Source organism: Phalacrocorax aristotelis, chromosome 14, assembly GCF_949628215.1.
Source record: "Phalacrocorax aristotelis chromosome 14, bGulAri2.1, whole genome shotgun sequence".
In the NCBI taxonomy this organism is placed as follows: Eukaryota; Metazoa; Chordata; class Aves; order Suliformes; family Phalacrocoracidae; genus Phalacrocorax; species Phalacrocorax aristotelis.
In genome coordinates, this window is record NC_134289.1 from 3,570,699 (window position 1) to 3,587,526 (window position 16,828).

At 42.9% G+C, this 16,828-nt stretch overlaps 1 protein-coding gene across 5 annotated transcripts in view; it reads left to right on the forward strand.

The window, feature by feature from the left end:
- The window catches only part of MICU1 (mitochondrial calcium uptake 1), a 110,790-nt gene that overhangs the window by 13,754 nt on the left and 80,208 nt on the right, over positions 1 to 16,828 (forward strand). For 4 of the 5 annotated variants that reach the window (XM_075109378.1, XM_075109381.1, XM_075109377.1 and 1 more), the window contains one exon: positions 14,081 to 14,261. The exons of the other annotated variant lie outside the window; for it this stretch is intronic. In XM_075109378.1, coding sequence (XP_074965479.1) covers positions 14,081 to 14,261 — 181 coding nt within the window. The remainder of the gene's footprint in view (positions 1 to 14,080; positions 14,262 to 16,828) is intronic. 5 annotated transcript variants of the gene reach the window in all.

A 16,828-nucleotide genomic window follows, 5' to 3' on the forward strand; every position in this document is an offset into this window, starting at 1 on the left:
GTGTACCTAGAGCTGTCAAACCTCTCTGTCTGCTAAAAGGAGTTGCTCAGGCATAGGAAGAACACAGTGATCAAGCACAGCATTGTCTTATGCTGCATTTTGCTAATCTGCACTTAGGGAGTGCCTCTTCATCTGCAGGACCTGGATGTCTCTGCAGGCATGGCCAGGATAACGCCCCTTTTCAGGCAGGGAAGTGAGCAGGGTTTTTTCCACTTAGAACATCCTCAGCATAACTGTAAAGCAGGTAAGATGTCATGTCCTACGTAAAGGTCTCCCAAAGACATGGAGTTAATATCTCCCTCCTGCAGCAGACTCACCCCTGCTTTTAACAGCCAAATTGTCAGTTGTTAGCTTTGCCTTTTATTAGGAGGAAGGCGCTTCCTGCAGCGAAGAGTTGCTAAGGGGTATGCGGAGTGCTAGGTCAGGGTTGATTTCAGGGAATGGTTTTTTTTGGCTCCTGGAGTACTTGGTCATTCCTTGGAGGGCCCTGGGCACTGTGGCCAGGTTTGACCTTGCTCAGCTGAGAGTAGTAATGGAAATCAGATGAAGGAGATGGCAGCCTCTTTGGTCTAGCGTGGTCTGTGATCTCCCTAGTCCTCATCAATCAGGAGAGACTTGCTTGCTGTGATTTTTATTTTTTTCTTTCCTTGCTCTGTCTCCTTTGTCTTTTATAAATTTGCGAAGCACTAAAGAAAATTGTACAGATTTAAGTCTTCCTTTCCTGTATGAGCCATGAAATAAATCCACAATGTCTGTAACTGTAAAATAAAGGTACATCCAGGCTTATGCTGTTACTTTTATTACTTGGCATACAGCTGTTGAATGACAAGAGGAACAAAATTGATATGTTTGGTGTAGAAAATACTTCATACTGACACCTGTAGGAGTTTTAACCAGACTCTCAAACACGCATCTTAACATAATGTTTAAATAAACAAGGGATGAGAAATGGCAAATTTCCTTTTGTCTTTCACAATACATAAATTCAGTGGTTAGTTGAGCTTAAGAATAAGTGTAGGTGAATAAAAAAAAACGTTTATAATGACATCCTGGGTTATTCAGGTAGTTACATCCTGCGTTATTGCAGTTAGTATAATGAATTAGTTATAAAAGCTAAATATTGTAACGCATGTAGCCAGGGCAAAGGGATTGAATAAGCCAAGTGTCACTGAAAATGTAGTTTATATACTACAGAGAGAAATGTCCGTGTGCATCTGAGTATTTACACTTAGTAGTAAGTGATTTTGATTTATTCAATGTTGCAATGGTAGTTAAATCCAAAGCAGGTTAGGGAGGTGCTTTGCATAACCAGTTCTGCAGGTGCAGTTGTCTGTGTAGGGGTGACCCGTGATGCTTGTTTTCCTTCGGTTAGTGAAGCAGCTGTGCTTTTGTTGTGATATGAAGCTCTTCTGTGCTGCACAGTTAGTGTCTGAAGGGTCCAGCAGCTCCTAAGTGTGGGTCTTTCAGCATCACAAAGAATTACTGCCCTTTTAATGGCAGATGACTCTAATGAGCAATGTGTGCCTGCTAATATTCTGCTTAACCTTGGGTGGTCTGTCAGTGAAACTGAGATGCTCCATTGCCCTTTGAGGAAGCAATGCAGGAAGGGATGCTCACCTGCAGGCCATTGGTGAAGTTGTCTTTTAAGATGAGGGATGTCTCCCTCTCTTTTGTTTTCCTAATATTATTTTTCTTTACAATTGAGGCATTGAAGATGTGATAGGCTGAATTAAGAAGCGGTTGAAAAAATCTTACGCTTCTTGGGCTAGGTAAGTTAGAGTTGATGCAGTGATAGAGGAAGAGCGATAATAGAAGGAAAAGAGTATTTGACTTGTATTTCTTCTTATCTGCATAGAGCCTTGTGTAAATGCCCCAACTCTTCTTGACTGACATGTGGGCAGCAGCACTGTATCTCTTACCAGTACTTAAAAAAACCCCAAACTTTTTATTTCAAACAAATTTCTTGTACTTGTGATGAGGAACCTTGCAAAAAGGGATTAATATGGTGAGGCCTGTATCTGAATTTACCCTTTCCACTAGTTAGCATGAAGAAAGACAGGACTTCTCAGGTGGTTTCTGACTGTCCTCTGCAGCCTGAAACCAGGGTATTTCAGATTGGTTGTGTAGGATAGGCTTTGAGCAGCATCAGAAGCCAGTACAGGGGTAAGGAAGCCCACACAAAGCTAGAGGAGAAATAAGGATTGAAAAGACTTATGTAAAAATACTCCAATGGTTGTATGACGTGAGATAGGAAAGACATATTTTGTGTCCTGCTAAGACTGGAGGTGGGTTGATGGGATCTTCATGTGTGATCTGCACCTGTGTGTAGCTTTCTGCAGAGCTGTCCCTTGCAGGTGAGTGTTGGTCCTCTTTCCTTCGCTGTCCTCCAGGAGCTCCTGCTGCCTGCTTTTGGTAGACTATATCTCATCTAAATAATTACATGACAGCAGTAGCTAATGCTGCTCTCTTCTGCTGTGGCGAAGAATACTTCAGCTATGCAAACAACTGAGCTTAGAAGACTAATGAAGTTTACCCTTGCTAAGCAGTAACTTAAACTCTGAGGATTTCCGGCTGGCAACAGAAGCAATTAGGTATCTGGGCATTAGTATAATGAACTGAATTAATTAATTGAAATAAATCTTGGCACAGTCATTGGCTAATCTAAATGAGGCATTAATCTATGATAACTACTGAACCTCACAGTTTGCAGCAAACAACATTTATAAAAATACTCTGCTACTGATACTTGTGTAAAACTTGTATGCTCTATTTGTAGTACCAACTACTGATTTAGCGTGTTATTAAATGGCCACAGATACCTTCTATATGTCACAAACCTTCCTGGCAGAATTGGTGGGCTTGTGAAAGCACTTAAATTGGTGTTTCAGTGCTGAAGCTTGTCACTCAATTGACCTAATATTGCATGAAATAAGAGAGCAAACACACCGTTGGGAGCATAGAAGGATGTCTGTAAGCAGAGTCCTACCAGTGCTGTTACTGATCGACCAGAATTATTTGGTTATGCTTAATTTCTTATCCTTCTGCAAATATATTAGGGGTAAGAATAAGAGCAAGACATCCGTGTTGCTCTGGAAGCTGGTTAACAAGATCTTTGCTAGTGGTGTGATTGTGTCTAATGTGGTATTCGGTCTTATTTTTCTGCATCCCCTTGGCCTTGTTCTGTGCTCTTCTGGTGGTTGCCCCATCCTGTGCCTAAGCTGAAGCAATTAAGCTTGAGATACACATCTCCCAGCCCTGGCGGTGTGTTCTCATTCTGTTACAAGCTCTTCTTCAGGCTCCGTGCTTCACCAGCAAGCTGAGCTGTTTTGGTGCTGGCTGCCACTTCTGCAGATTTCATTCCATCTCTACCATTTCTTCCTCTGTTCCTCCATCCTTTTCTCCTTTGGCCATCCTGTATCAAGTGCCCAATTGCTTTACTGAAGGATCCTCTGTAGGAAAGACCCTTCGTCTTCCTTGCTCCGCTGACCTTCACTGCTTTTTGTGTTTGGCTTTTCTCCGTCAGTGCTTCTGAAATTAATTTTGAAGCCTAGATCAGCCCTTAGCTAACTCTGTTTAAGAATGCATTGCTTTTTTGCATCACTGTCTTGGGGGCTTTAGTAATTTGCTTAGAATACATTTTTAATGGCAGAGTTGCTGGAAATAACTTATGCCAGCTGAAACAGACTTCAAAATCTTTGTTCTGTAAAACAAAGGAAACCACATAAATCACAGTCAAGAGGGGAGAAACCTGTTTTATAGCTATGGATGTGTCAGGTACTGCTTAACCTGATATAGAAGAGAAGATTTAAAAAATGTAGCTATTATCCATGTTGGGTTATTTTTATTTTAAGATCTCTGCTCCATTTTTTTTTTTAATTCCTTGTAAGAGGTGACAGACTTAAGAGACTATCCTTGGGATTGCGATGCTGAGGGTTTTCTCCTAAGCCTTGAAGACACATTGATCTGTGAGCGTTGTCTTGAAAGAGCACTGTGTCCTTTCAGGTGGCTTTTGGCTTCATATTATTTTTACCCATAAGCATCAGGGGAAGGAAAGAATCTGATGCCAGAGAATGAGCCAAAGTCAAAACTGGAGTCAATTAGGAAAACATCTGAGCTGCCTTGGTGGGGAGTGACCTCAGCTGGCCTGCCGAGTGTAAAGCACAGGTATTGCCTTAAGCCTGCAGAGCCCTGGAGTCTGGTCAGTGCATGTTCGTGATATCTTATTTAAATGTTGCATAGCAAATTGGAGCTGGGATTTGTGCAGAGAAGTCAAGTGGAAATGCAAGAAACTGCCTCCCGAATCATCTTGGTTTGCTTCAACTTTATGGGGACTACACTTTGAATTTTCTGTTGCTTAACAGGATAAGCTTTGCTTGAACCCATGGTCTTTAATGTCACTGGAAACAGCACTTTTTAATCTTTTTTTTTTTTTAAATATGGGTGCTCTCTGGTGATCAAGTTCATGCCTGCTGCTTCCACTTTTCACCAAATAACTAAAAATACTTGCCCGCTTTGCCCTCATCCCCAAGAGTGCATTGGCCATCCTCCAGTAGCAATCTGGAAAGCAACATCTCTCCAAGAAGTCCCATCATTTGGGAGTGGAGCAGGGGGAAGACCTGCCTGGCTCAGTAGAGGAAGTGCAGAAATTGCAAATATCACTTAGCTTTAATTAGTTCCTGATTTGGAAGTAAAATGCCCCTGCAGTCATTTAGTGTCACCCCTTTAGGGTCTAGTCTTGTCATGGCTGTCACTTTCTTAGGACGTTTAGAGTCCACCACCACCTGATGGCCCAGCTGCCTTCTGGGCTGTGCTAAAGGTTGGACCTGTGGGGAGGAAGCAAGGGAGAAAACTAGGGATGGGCATAATGATCATTAAGGTGTTAAAACAAAAGTTAGCTTAACCTTGGGGTTTTTTATCACTTTTTACTTTGGCAGACTTCTACAGCTTCAGCTGTCTCCCACAGTTGGCAGTTGCTGATACTTGCTGGTGGAAGCTATGTGCTCTGTTTTCTGGTGTCTGTGCTACATATGGGACCATGTATTATTGCTGCTGGTGGGGCCAGCAGAAGAGAACAAAATGCTTGTGAGGTTGAGGAGGCTTCATTTAATGTGACACAGCCCATCTGTTTTCAGTCTGCCAAAATGGCTGAAGGATTGCATGAGGTCCTGGCTGGGAAGGGAATAATGATATTAAATACCCTAGAGCTTATGTTAGAGCAGAACAGATTTTAACTGGAATTAATATAGACATAGCAGAGATTGCTTCTTCCTCAACTTGCAGCTGAATTTGTTGGGACTTTTGTCCCAAGAGCTTGAGGCCAAATTCTCAGAAGCATGCAGCTATGTGAACGCATCCCAGGCTGGAAGGCAGAAAGTGGTACCAGGAATGATCTTCCCTGGTCTTCCAGCTGTGAATAGCAGCGTGGCCTGAAAGCTGTGATGTGTTAGCCCTGACTCTGACCTCCTGTGATCTTCCATGGCTGTCTGCTTTTAGCTAAAGACCAGATTTTATGGGAATTAAGAAATCTGAAGGAATCTCGTTTCCCCCACAGGGAACCTTGTAGCCCACATACCTTTTCCCAGAAGTCTATTAAAGATTTTACATTCCTTTGGGTGCCCAAAGTAATATTTCCTGCATTTAAACAACTCCACCTTGCGTCTGACCAATTCTCACAGCTGGAATGTGCTTGGAGCACTCTTCTTTCTTCTTCCCCACTGACCTGCTCGAGTTCTTCTCAATTTCTAGATTATGTTATATTACTTTAGACCTCTAGCAACGCCACTTATCGTAGCTCTGCATTTGCTCTCCTGTGTTCTCATGTCTTCGGTGGAAATGAAGATGGATCAAGTAGGACAATCATGTAGAAAACGCTGCTTGTTGGGAGCCTATAAAGCTCTCTGGTGTGGAAACACCTGCTTTGCTCTATGCATGCGAATAGGCTCACCCATTCCTTATTGCCTTGCAGGACTGAGCCTGTAGTTTGCACAATGAAACCAGATGCTGCAGTGATTAATGTTGTAGCACATATTCACTTCCTGGCTTGTTGCATTATTGTGGATGGTCTGGGAAAGGGAACAGATGCTGATGAGAATTCATGTTCCTTCCCTGCCAGGTAACTGGGTGCTGGGGCTGCTCTCGCTTAAGAGTTCTTCATGATGCTTAATTATAGATACAGGCTAGTTAAACTAGACGGAAAACAGTGTGTTTTGGATTAATGAACTTGTGTTCACATTTTATATTAGTATAGAGACCTGATTTGTCTGTCCTTACAGAGAAACTAAATATTTTCAAGGACCTTGGAGAAAATATGGAAAGTCATAATTCACAGCAGTTTTCTTTTAGTTGACATCTGATGTGTATAACATCACGTATACACACTTGATGTGTATAACGTGTCTGGTAAGTGAAGTCAGGTAAGTTCTTCAGTGCAAATGAACTCCTTGATTGCTGAAGGTGTAGGTTAGATGTAATACAGGCAACTTCCCAGAATTACTGCTTGCCTTGTCTGAACTCTACTTGAGCTACAGCTTATCTCCCTCTGCTTCAGTGGGGGAGCCTACTCAGTCTTGATTTTTTTTTAGAAATGATTGGGGGAAGAAAATCTGTACATCAGGGAAGTTGTTAATTGTCTGCACTGTGAACAAGGCTCTGTGTTATTCTTGGCCTCAGTGCATGCTAGGGCTTACTTTCAGCCACTTCTTTGTTTCGTTATTAGTTACAGAGCTTTCCAGCTTGTTCCTCTATCAGGAACACAAGCTATGATCAATTCACTCCTTTATCTCAGCTTGGGAGGAGTAAGCTCTGTGACTCCAGAAAACTTACCCTATTGTGGGTTTTGGTTGGGTAGGAATTTGAGGAAAAAAAATGTTAAAAGCTGAAGAGCCTGAGCATCGTAGCCCAGGAGCACTGCATCGGTGCCCGTCAGGAGCATTATTTAATATTTAGGCTTGATTTGAGATTCCTGTACTTGTACGTACGAGGCTTGCATTTGTCCTTAAGACTGTGATGATTCACCAGGCGTTATGATCAACTGATGATGCACTGAAGCACAGAGTGGCTTTCCCAGGCATTAACGCGTCCTGTGGATGAAACTAGTCATGTAAACACGTCTGTGTTCGTGGTGCCTAGATGCTCCCCTTGCTCTTGGGCCATCTGGGTGGGTATTGCATGCTTGCTTGTGCTCAGCTTACTGAGCAAGCGAGACCGTAATTTCTAGTGCTCTTTGAATCTTTACTGATAGATGGCAGGGGACCCAGGGCCTTTATCCTCAAGCTCATTAATAAAAGAGGTGGCATAGGGCCAGGAACTTAGCTGTGTCAGGACTTGGGAGAAGCTCAGCCACTCATTGATGATCAAATGCTCATATTTTAAAGCATGTTATAAAACAATTTCTAATCCATTTAATATTTTGTGTTGATTTTTTGTGTTGCTCTTGCTTATTAATCACAATATCATTTGTTGGCAAGTGGAATAATGCATTATGAGAACTTGCATTTATTAAGTGAATGCTATTGAGATTATCAAAAACACTGGTAATCTCATCGAGAATTGACATCTATTTAGCATAAGACTCATTTCCCGTAAGCCCTTGTTGACTGTCGTGAAATTCTTCCTTACCCTCCTTTAATTAGCAAGCCTAGATCATCTTGCTTCCTCCATCCAATGTCAGTCTTTGTCTAAATAACAGGTCTGTGATAACACCTATTGCCCTGGTTTACCCTTTTAAAATATTAATAGTAATGAGTTAAGGCTTACTGAGTATCAGCAGCTGTTAGGCAGAGTGTCTCAGCCTATTCTTGTTAAAACTAAACCTCAGCCTTCGGCAGAAAGCTTTATAAAGACCTGAGTAAAAATACATATCTATAGTGTCACTGTACAGACCTTCACTACTATTCAAGTAGAGCTTGTTTGTGTTCTCTTGAGGAGATCAGGATATATAGAATATAAAGCATTGTAAACAGAGTAAGTGTTCACTTGGAAATATATAGTTTTGTTGCTTCCAATAACGTTGTAAACAATAATCTCAATTTATTTACGATTCATCCGTGTTGTTTTTGATAACTCAGACAATAAAAAGATCGTGTTCTCTTGGTCATTGCTTCCTCCTTGGCTGCTTATCAATTTTCTACAGTAGCTAGCTTTCAATTTATATGGAGTGCATTTAACTTTCTCTTCCCATCTTTTCTGTTTCCTTATTTTTACAGGGCTTGCTTTCTTCTGAACAGAAGTTGTCAGGTTTTTCACTTGTATTTTTTAGCAATTATGGCATCCTCCTCACCCTTGGGTATAAGCTTTGAATACCCAATAAAACAATCTTCAGCAGCTGGTCGTTGTCATTCTGAGAGACTTATTTGTATCCCTTGGGCTGGCTCATAATTCCAAGCTGATAAAGCCAGGCTCATACAAAACTGCAAGTACTGTAAAAAAGGAAAATAATAAAACAGGGGGAGAAAAAAGACTTCCTGTGTTAGAGGGCACCTTAAAAAGCTTGTAGCATCAGAGGCTCTGCTTTGCTTCCCTTACTCTCCCAACCTAAGATTTTTTTTTTTTTCTTGAAAACAAACACTGGTGAGTGACAGTGGTGAAGGGTGATGAGCTTGCTGTCTTTTGGGGGGACAAGGCATAGGGAATAGGATGCTAGCGGTGCTCTTACTGGGTGCATGTGGTCATCCTACCTCGTGCTTCTTATCTCTACCAGTCTCACCGTTTTATTCAGTTACCTTTCCTTGCTGTATAGTCTGCATGCCCAGGAGCAAATACAAGGGGAGTTGCAGCAGTGACTGAAAGCAACTGCAGTTTTCTTGGGGGGAAAAAAGAAGCTATCGAGCCTGTCAGCCTTCCAAGTACAGTTCAGGTCAAGAGAAGCTCAAGTGAGCAGCGTGTCTGGGAGGTGAGAAGCACAGGCTTGTGGCTCTATGTATGGCAGATGTTAACCGAGTTGTGGCTGCGTGCATCTGTCAGGGCTGCAGCTCAGGGCTACGGTCCCATACCCCACTCAGGGTGGGCTCACTTTGGAAATGTAAGAAGCATATCCTGGATTAAGAAATTAAGATTTACAGTTTACGAGCACATGAGGGTAATGTCAGTATGAAGCCTCCAGGGTGTGACAAACTGCATGAAGCAGTTACTTTCCTCTGCAGGTTATTGGAGAGTCATCTCTAAGGAGTGGCATGTTATCCCACAAGATCCAAGTTAGGTGGTAAGACTAACCTAAAACCATTCAGGTTCATCTTCTTCAGAGTAGTCCACTTCAAGGGGCTTAAAGCAGAGGCCGTCACACCCTGGCCTGTCTGTCTTCACCCACGTGCTGGTGCTGGTGCTAGTGCTTAACCGGGCTGCCGAAGAGGCGAGTGGGAGGGAGCGTGACAAATCAGCTAGTCTGCTGCCAAGGCAGGGCTGGGTGCTTCCAAGCTAGTCCTGACAGGCAGCTGTCTCACCTATTTTTAGCAATTTGTTGGTGATGGAGAGAGCAGTGATGGAATAAATCCTCCCCAGCAGCTGATTCCAGTGTTCCCCTGTCCTTAACATTAAACGCTTTCTGTGTATGTGTACATATGTATGCACAGGCTTTTCCTTTCCCTCGTATATAAATGTCTTCCTTTATGATGTCCTTAAGCACATGTCCTGTGTCTTGTCCTGTCCTCACTGGACCAAGAGAACAGTCCTGCAGCAGCTGGGTTTTTTTTATGTATAATACAGTTTTCTCACCTTCTTTTCCATCTTATTGCAATCTGACTTATTTAGGTCAGTTTTTCCCACAGTGTGTTCTGGGCCCTTAACCACTCCTACTGCTCCCTGTCAGATCTTTTCCAGTTGGTCCAGCTCTTCCTTGGAGTGCACCATCAGAAGCTGAAGGTGCTTTCTGCAGGGATGTTGCTGCTGCTGGCTGGGGTGGAAGGAAGGGCATACACATCTCTCAGACTACGCTGCTGTCTCCTTATGTTCTTGTGCCTATTTTAGGCTGTGGCTGGTATCCAGAGCTGTCTCTTCAATCTAATTGTTCGTGCTCATCTCTGGAATCTGTCTTAATTTCAGTGTGTTCACTGCAGTTCTCGTGACGAATTCTTTGTGCTAATTTATGTCAGTGTCAAATACTGTTAAAGATGAGGAAGGAAGCAAAGTAGTAAAGTCCTGTGAGTGGGGTGACATCCTGAAAAATCGGTCTGTGGATCTTCATAATTTCTGGTTAATTTCTTATGAAAGCTTCAGCTAACTAATTTAGTTGCTGAACATGGTTGAGCTGAGGATGAGACAGAGATCCTCACTTAAAGTACTCCCTATTTCTAGAGGTTGCCTACTTTTACGAATGTTCTGTCCAACCTTGCTTTTCCATTTCAGTGTGAAAGCCTGAAGTTTTAAGTGGCTTTTATACCCCACTCAAGTGTCTCTAGATGTTTACATACAAGGTGAATGGCAACTATTCAACTGAAGAACATACCTGTCAGTCAGGATTCCTCTCTCCTGCTTTTTGTTTGGTGTCAATGCCTTTGCTGACTCCTGAGCACCCAACTTCTTGTTAAGTTTTCTACATTTCCTTCTGAGACTAAATAGCATCTGACAGCTGAAATACTTTTCGACTGTCTTCAGTATTAGAATGACTGAGCACCATTACCTCTGGCACGAAGCTTTGTTCTTTTAGCACGCTGTTCTGCTTCTGTCTCTCAAAGAGGAATAAAAATCCTTTTAAGTGAGGGATTGTGATTTCTTTAATTGAAAAACCTGCAACCGTGGACTATCATGCCAATGCCTGGTGGGAGTCCCAGGATTCTTCGTGGATCTATGTTCTCTGGTTGTGTGTGTTTGGCTTTCTCTAAGAATTATTTACTAAGTGGGAATTTAGCATTGAGTAGTCCTCTGTGGGAGCTAGGTGGTTTTCTTTGGGGATGGTGAACCTAGTTTTACGCTTGATTGTTAGCTTCCTACAAGGATTAAAAGAGATTACCAAGTAGGTGGGAAATATGGTCTCTGCCTCAAGTTCACTTCACTGGGGGGAAAAAAAGGCCCTGAACAGGCTTGGGAGGGTTGGATCTTGGCAGGCACGCTACATGGAGAGAGGCTGGCAGCTAGTCTTGGCATATAGTGAAGGGAGCCTTTGTATTTTCACTTCCCTTTTGTGCAGAAGCTGCAGCCACATGCAGGCTGTTGGAAAGTCGGTCTGATCAAAAAAGGAGATGGAGAGTCTTCACTTGCTGATGGCAGTCCAGCAGGATGGATATTTCTGGAGCTATGGGGTTTTTCCAGCTGTACTTCGACATCTGCATTGAAAGACTCCTTTATATGGACATAGTATGGAAGTTGCAGGTGTTGGAAGCCAAGGATTTCAACTGAGGATGGTTGTGCAGGGTGGAAAATACACATAGTAGATGTACGTAGAGAGTAGATCATTCAGTGGTTACTTCATGAGTAGTTTGGACCGTGGCCTGAAGGTAAGGAATAGCAGGTATTGTTTAAAACCTTGCTTGAGAAGTAGACTACAAGTTCTGCTTTTATTCTCATAGCCCATTTTGCTTGTATGCCGGGAAGGTAATCTAACTGTAGAGCAAAGTTAATTACCTAGATACACTAGAGGTGGGGGGAAGAAAGCCGACTGTATTCAAACAGCCTACGTCTGTATTGCTGTAGCCAACCGGCTTGACAGCGTGATGGGTTGAAGGAATGCGTAGGATTTGCTGAAAATGTTTGATTTTTCATCTATTCCTTTCCTGGTTTGCTAGCTGTCAGTCAAGCATTACGGGAGCAAATCTTTACTTGATAGAGCTATTCTCTGGCATGTTTCATACAGACTAGCTCGGTTGTGTAGATAAGCTGTCAATTTTCTGCTGCTTTTCTGTCCGCAGGACCTTTCCCAAGAGATTCTCTCAGAGCTACGTAAGACTGGTGTCCTGCCTAGACAAGGGCCTCCCTTGTCAACGCTGCTGTTGTAGCCTCAGATGCAATGGGTTATTCTAGCAAACCGTGTATCAGCCAAAACCACCATTCTGTAAAGATGTGCCAGTGCTGACTAAGCTTTTAGGAAGGGCTTCAGGAGAGGTGTCAGCATGGACTTCATGCTCCAAGAGACAGATCAGCTGCCTGGCTCTTCTAGGGAGATAATTTCCCTGCCTTAAGATGCTCCTGGAGGACTTGGGTTTTGATGCTCTCTTGGAAAGTTTGGTTCAGTGGGAGTCTTAAAGATGGTTTGCTATAAGACTTAAGAAAATATATTGGCAGGTGAAGGCTCAGGACCCTTTCAGAAAGGAAAGGCTGGCATATTAGATTCTATTTTGCATGAAAAGGATCGGTGGGTACTGCTCTTCACCAAGCATTTGTGTATTTTATTAAATCAAACCCTTGCGATGGAGTTGTATTCTGTCCCAGTGTGGACTAGAAACCTCTGAAGGGCTTTCACCCAGCCGTTGTGCCATGGGTTATCACGTGTCAAAGCAATGCCGGGAGCTTGTTTGTGGTCGTTCAAGTGATTTTGGTAGTTTGCTGAAGTAGTTACCACAATATGAACAAAAGTTAATTTGCTTTCATCAGGATTCACTCTATTCTTAAGTATGCTCTTTGGGAGTTTATTCTAGAATAAGAAAGCTTTTGCTTCCCACCAGTACTGTGGCAGGATTTGAGTTCTTGAGCCCTTCCCCATTTATCCCATACGGTGACTGTTAATGAATTGTTGGATGTTGGTAAGGCGTGAATTGTCTTTTATTTTGGTAGCATTTAAATTAATTGAAGGAGCACCTACCCTCATTTCTTCTCTTTGGAAGATGATGTGCTGAGATTGCTGCAAAGCTGTGCATTGCTGGCGAGACAGGCACAGACTCTGCTCTGTTAATTTCACATACCACATCTGTGTTTTCCAGGAAATGGGTAGGATGAAATATGTGCAGCCTTTTGCTTAGAGCTTGGGAGACTTCAAAAATCTTGGTTTGTTTTTGTTTTTTCTCCCAGGGTAGCATTTCTTGAATAAACTCACACAGCTGTAAATGACCGTGTTCACGGTTACAGGGAGTACCAAAGTACCAGCCTTCATCTGAAGGCTGCTGGCTAATGAGTGGCACCTAACTGTGAACCCTGCACCCTGTGATTAATCCAAAATAAACCACCAGGAATGCAAAATAAAGGTGGCTTCGCTTAAGTTACAGGCAGGCTAGGATGTTTGCCTAGCTGTTTGAGTCCTTTAGAAAGAGAAATAATCTCATCAAACCATTCGCTTTGTTGCTTGTGACATGTTAACGTATCTTTAAAGATTATAATTTCGCTGATGTTAATGTGGTCTGATCTCTGTCTGGTTATAAACCACTTTACAAGTAAAGTGTAGGAAAGCCATAGCATTGTTTGGCTTATGGATTTATCCTGCTTTTTATTCAACCCACCCTATTGCCAGTTGCAATTACGTGAGTTGCTCATGGCTTTGAGGGATTTTGAGTATTGAGTCTTGGTCTACAAATGGGGTCACTGAAGATCTTTGTATTTGAACAGCAAGGGACAGGGGACCTTTGCTCTGCCAGAGTTGCTTATCCTCAAGCTGGAAATACAAGTCCGGTTTTTATTGTCACAAATCCTGTAGCACTGGAGTTTAGAAGAGTCATTGGTGGAAGAGGGAAATAAAACAGCCTGTCACCTGCTAGAGATAGAAAATAAATCAGCTGAGCTCAAACAAAGAGGCTATTCTTTCTGAATCCTGCAGTGCTGATGGTAAAGCACAGTTCTGTCACTTCATATAAATCTTTCTGGGGGGAGCGGGGGTGGAATTTAGCACTAGAGGAGGTATTGTATGCCCTTCCCAACCTTTCCTGCATGTGTAGTTTTTGGGAGGGGGTATGATAATTCATTGAGTGTTTTGCTCTGGTGTTCTTGGACTGGGAAACTTACTGTGATTATGGGTTTGGTGGGTGTGGGAGGTAGAAATTTGATTACAGCAGGGAAAAAGCACACAATATTCCAAGGAGACAGATCACTGCTTTGCTTTTGCTTTGCAGTCCTCCGTGCTGAACTGTAACGTGTGTTTCATTAAGGGAGAGCCTCGTAGGGCCATCTTTGTAGCCTTAGCTCCCCTCTCAATAACTTCCTTAAACCGATATTTTCTTTTGTACAGGGCCTACGCAGAAGACTCGTCCTCTGTAAGACACGATCCGAGTACAGAGCCGAGCGAGAAGGTGAAGCAGGAGGAGGAGGAGAGCAGCGGCAGTGAGGGTAGAAAGGCTGTTGCATCGGGTGACGAGGAGGCTCAGCCAGAAGGGAAGAAGAAAAAGCGTTCTGGGTTCAGGGACCGTAAGGTACCAAACTTGGGCGGGTTACACCTGCAACCATTGCACTACAGTGGAAAAAGGGAGAAGACGTACAGAACATTTTATTCAGATTGTGGTTCAGCACATGTATAGAGTCTGGCTTTTGCTCTGTACTTGTCTTTATTTTCTAAGGGACCTTACTGTTTTGGGAACCTACTTCTTGGCATGTTACCTTGAGTTTCTTTACGTTGAAACTTGTTTATTTGGAAAGCACAGTACTCTGATCCTCTGAAATGGAGACCTCTTTTCCCATCTCCAGTGGATGTCCAAGAAGTGGCTTGCTGAGAAATCAAGGCTCCTGCCTTACTGGCTGTTAGGATGGTGGAAAGTAGGGAATCAGTGCAAAAGCTTTAAAACCATCTAGGGCATCTAGCATGTGTGTCTTTGAGTCCATCCATTTTCCCATTTACCTGTTAACGTACACAGCACATGTAGGAAGAAGCAGAGGATGAGTGTGGAGGGGAGGGTTATAGGAAAGGTGTGCTTTAATTTTTCCTTTAATTATTCCATGTAAACGTAGCTGTTGAAATACAGCCTCACTCCCTATTCATGGTTAGTCATGTCTCTTTCGATGCTGATGCCTATTTAATTCATATCAGACACTTTTTCAAGAGGAGGAAGGCTTGAGTTATGAACTACATTGTCAACTTGTGACCTGCCTTCACTGTTGGGCAATCCTGAGAGCTTGGGTCTCCTCAGAACTGTCTAGTTTGGTACTATCTGTAACCACTGTTATTACAAGATGTACGATTTGGTCTGATGGAGAGTCCAATAACTGAGAGCTGGCAGACAGCAGTATTTTATTTTTTTAAACCTGTCTGGATGTCGGTTTTATTGGGCTGTGTTTGATGATTTAATATCTTTGCAGTGCCGAAGAGGAGAATGGGAGTATATGCTCTTCGCAATTCCGTTCTGTATGACTTGCTTCTGATAATTATTTTCAAGCCTGTATTCTGGAGGCTGCATCTCATTAGCTGTTAAATTGTGGATGGTCATATATAGCGGCTTAACAGCTTTTCATGAAAAATTAAGAGCTGTTTCATTTGAAGTTGCTGAATCATACTTTGTTCTTTGTTAGAGTAGATTACACAACTTGAAATTTCAAGTGCCTTGTGGTATTTGGGGCTCCAGACTCTCCCTGTTGTGACATGCTGGTGGCAGCTTGGTGAATTTATGCTGTAAGATACTACACTGAGATACTCAGAGTTGTCCGGGAATACGGGTTCTCAGCTTCAGCTAATTTTCTTGGCAACTGGGTGTCGGGTACTCTTGACAGCTTCAGCAAAACTTCGACTCTTGCCAGTACCACTCAAGAAAAGTGGGTTGTTTTTCCCAGAGTCAGCAGATGGAGGCAGGCTGCAAAGTGCAAAGAAACGATCCACCTTCAACCATGCTCTTATTTTTAAAAAAGAACATTTGTTGATACAGTGTATGTAATGATTGATTTTTGTCTTACATGGTTGGGTGCTTCTGGCTAGGGAAGCCAGAGAATGTTTGTTCGCAAGTGAGGACTTTTATTCCAGTTGTTAGGAGACGTGCTTACGTTGACCGGCTCTTTCCTTCCCGTGCTAGGCAGGGAGGAATGTGCCCACGCTTTCCAAATAAGACGCAAGCCAGGCATGGAGGGTGCCCAAGATCTGGTGGGAATGATGTGCAGCCTGGATCCTTTCTCAGTCCACAGCCATCCTTCGTTCTTTAGTGTTTGACTCAAGAGCAGAAATTTCAGCAGGGAGAGAACTGTTTAAACCAGACCTCACAATCTTTTTGTCAACATAAGCCCTTTTCTCTCCAGCCTTTAGAGGGAATGTACCTTCTGTGACCTGAATGCCAGTGTTGCTTTTGCTTTGTTTAATGCAGGATGTAACTGGTAGTCTCCCAGGTGTGCTGTGTTAATATTTGAGCAGCTCTGTTGTGGGCTTGGTGTTTGATCAGCAGTTGCCCTAGTGAGTCATCTCAGGAGGTACGTTTGAATGTTTCCAGCTCAGATGACAGAGGAAGGTGTGCCCCAGCTCCAGACTCAAAATCGGGGTTGCTCCCCGGATGTGCTGCTTCCTTTCCTAATCAGTTGTGTAGCACCTAGGGAATTCCTGCCTCTTCTGTATTTAAAAAAAAAAAAAGAAAAAAAGGGGGGGGAAGGCAAAACAACCCACAGTAAAAACCCTTTCCAACTCTTCCAGTAAATAAGTGAAAATAGTGTGGGGTTTTCCTTGAGGAAAAAATTAAGCTTAATTGAAAGTGGTTAACACCTGTTTGTTATCCCAATGTTGCTTTTAGTGAAGTTGATGATTAGTGGTGAAATAATGAACTAGATGTGACATCGCTATTTTGGGTAGTGATTCAGTGGAGAGGAAGTTGAAATATAAATCGCTTGGCATCTGCCAGGGCTGGGATCGTGTGCTGCTGGTTCCAGGGCACGTGTTGTCTTGCAGCCTATGCAATGTATAGGTCCTGACTGCATAAAGGAGGAAAGGAAAAGATTGAGTGCTTTTATGGTTTGAAGGCTAATGAGCGGTAATACATGACGTGGGTGGGCTGACATTAATGAACTTGCTGAA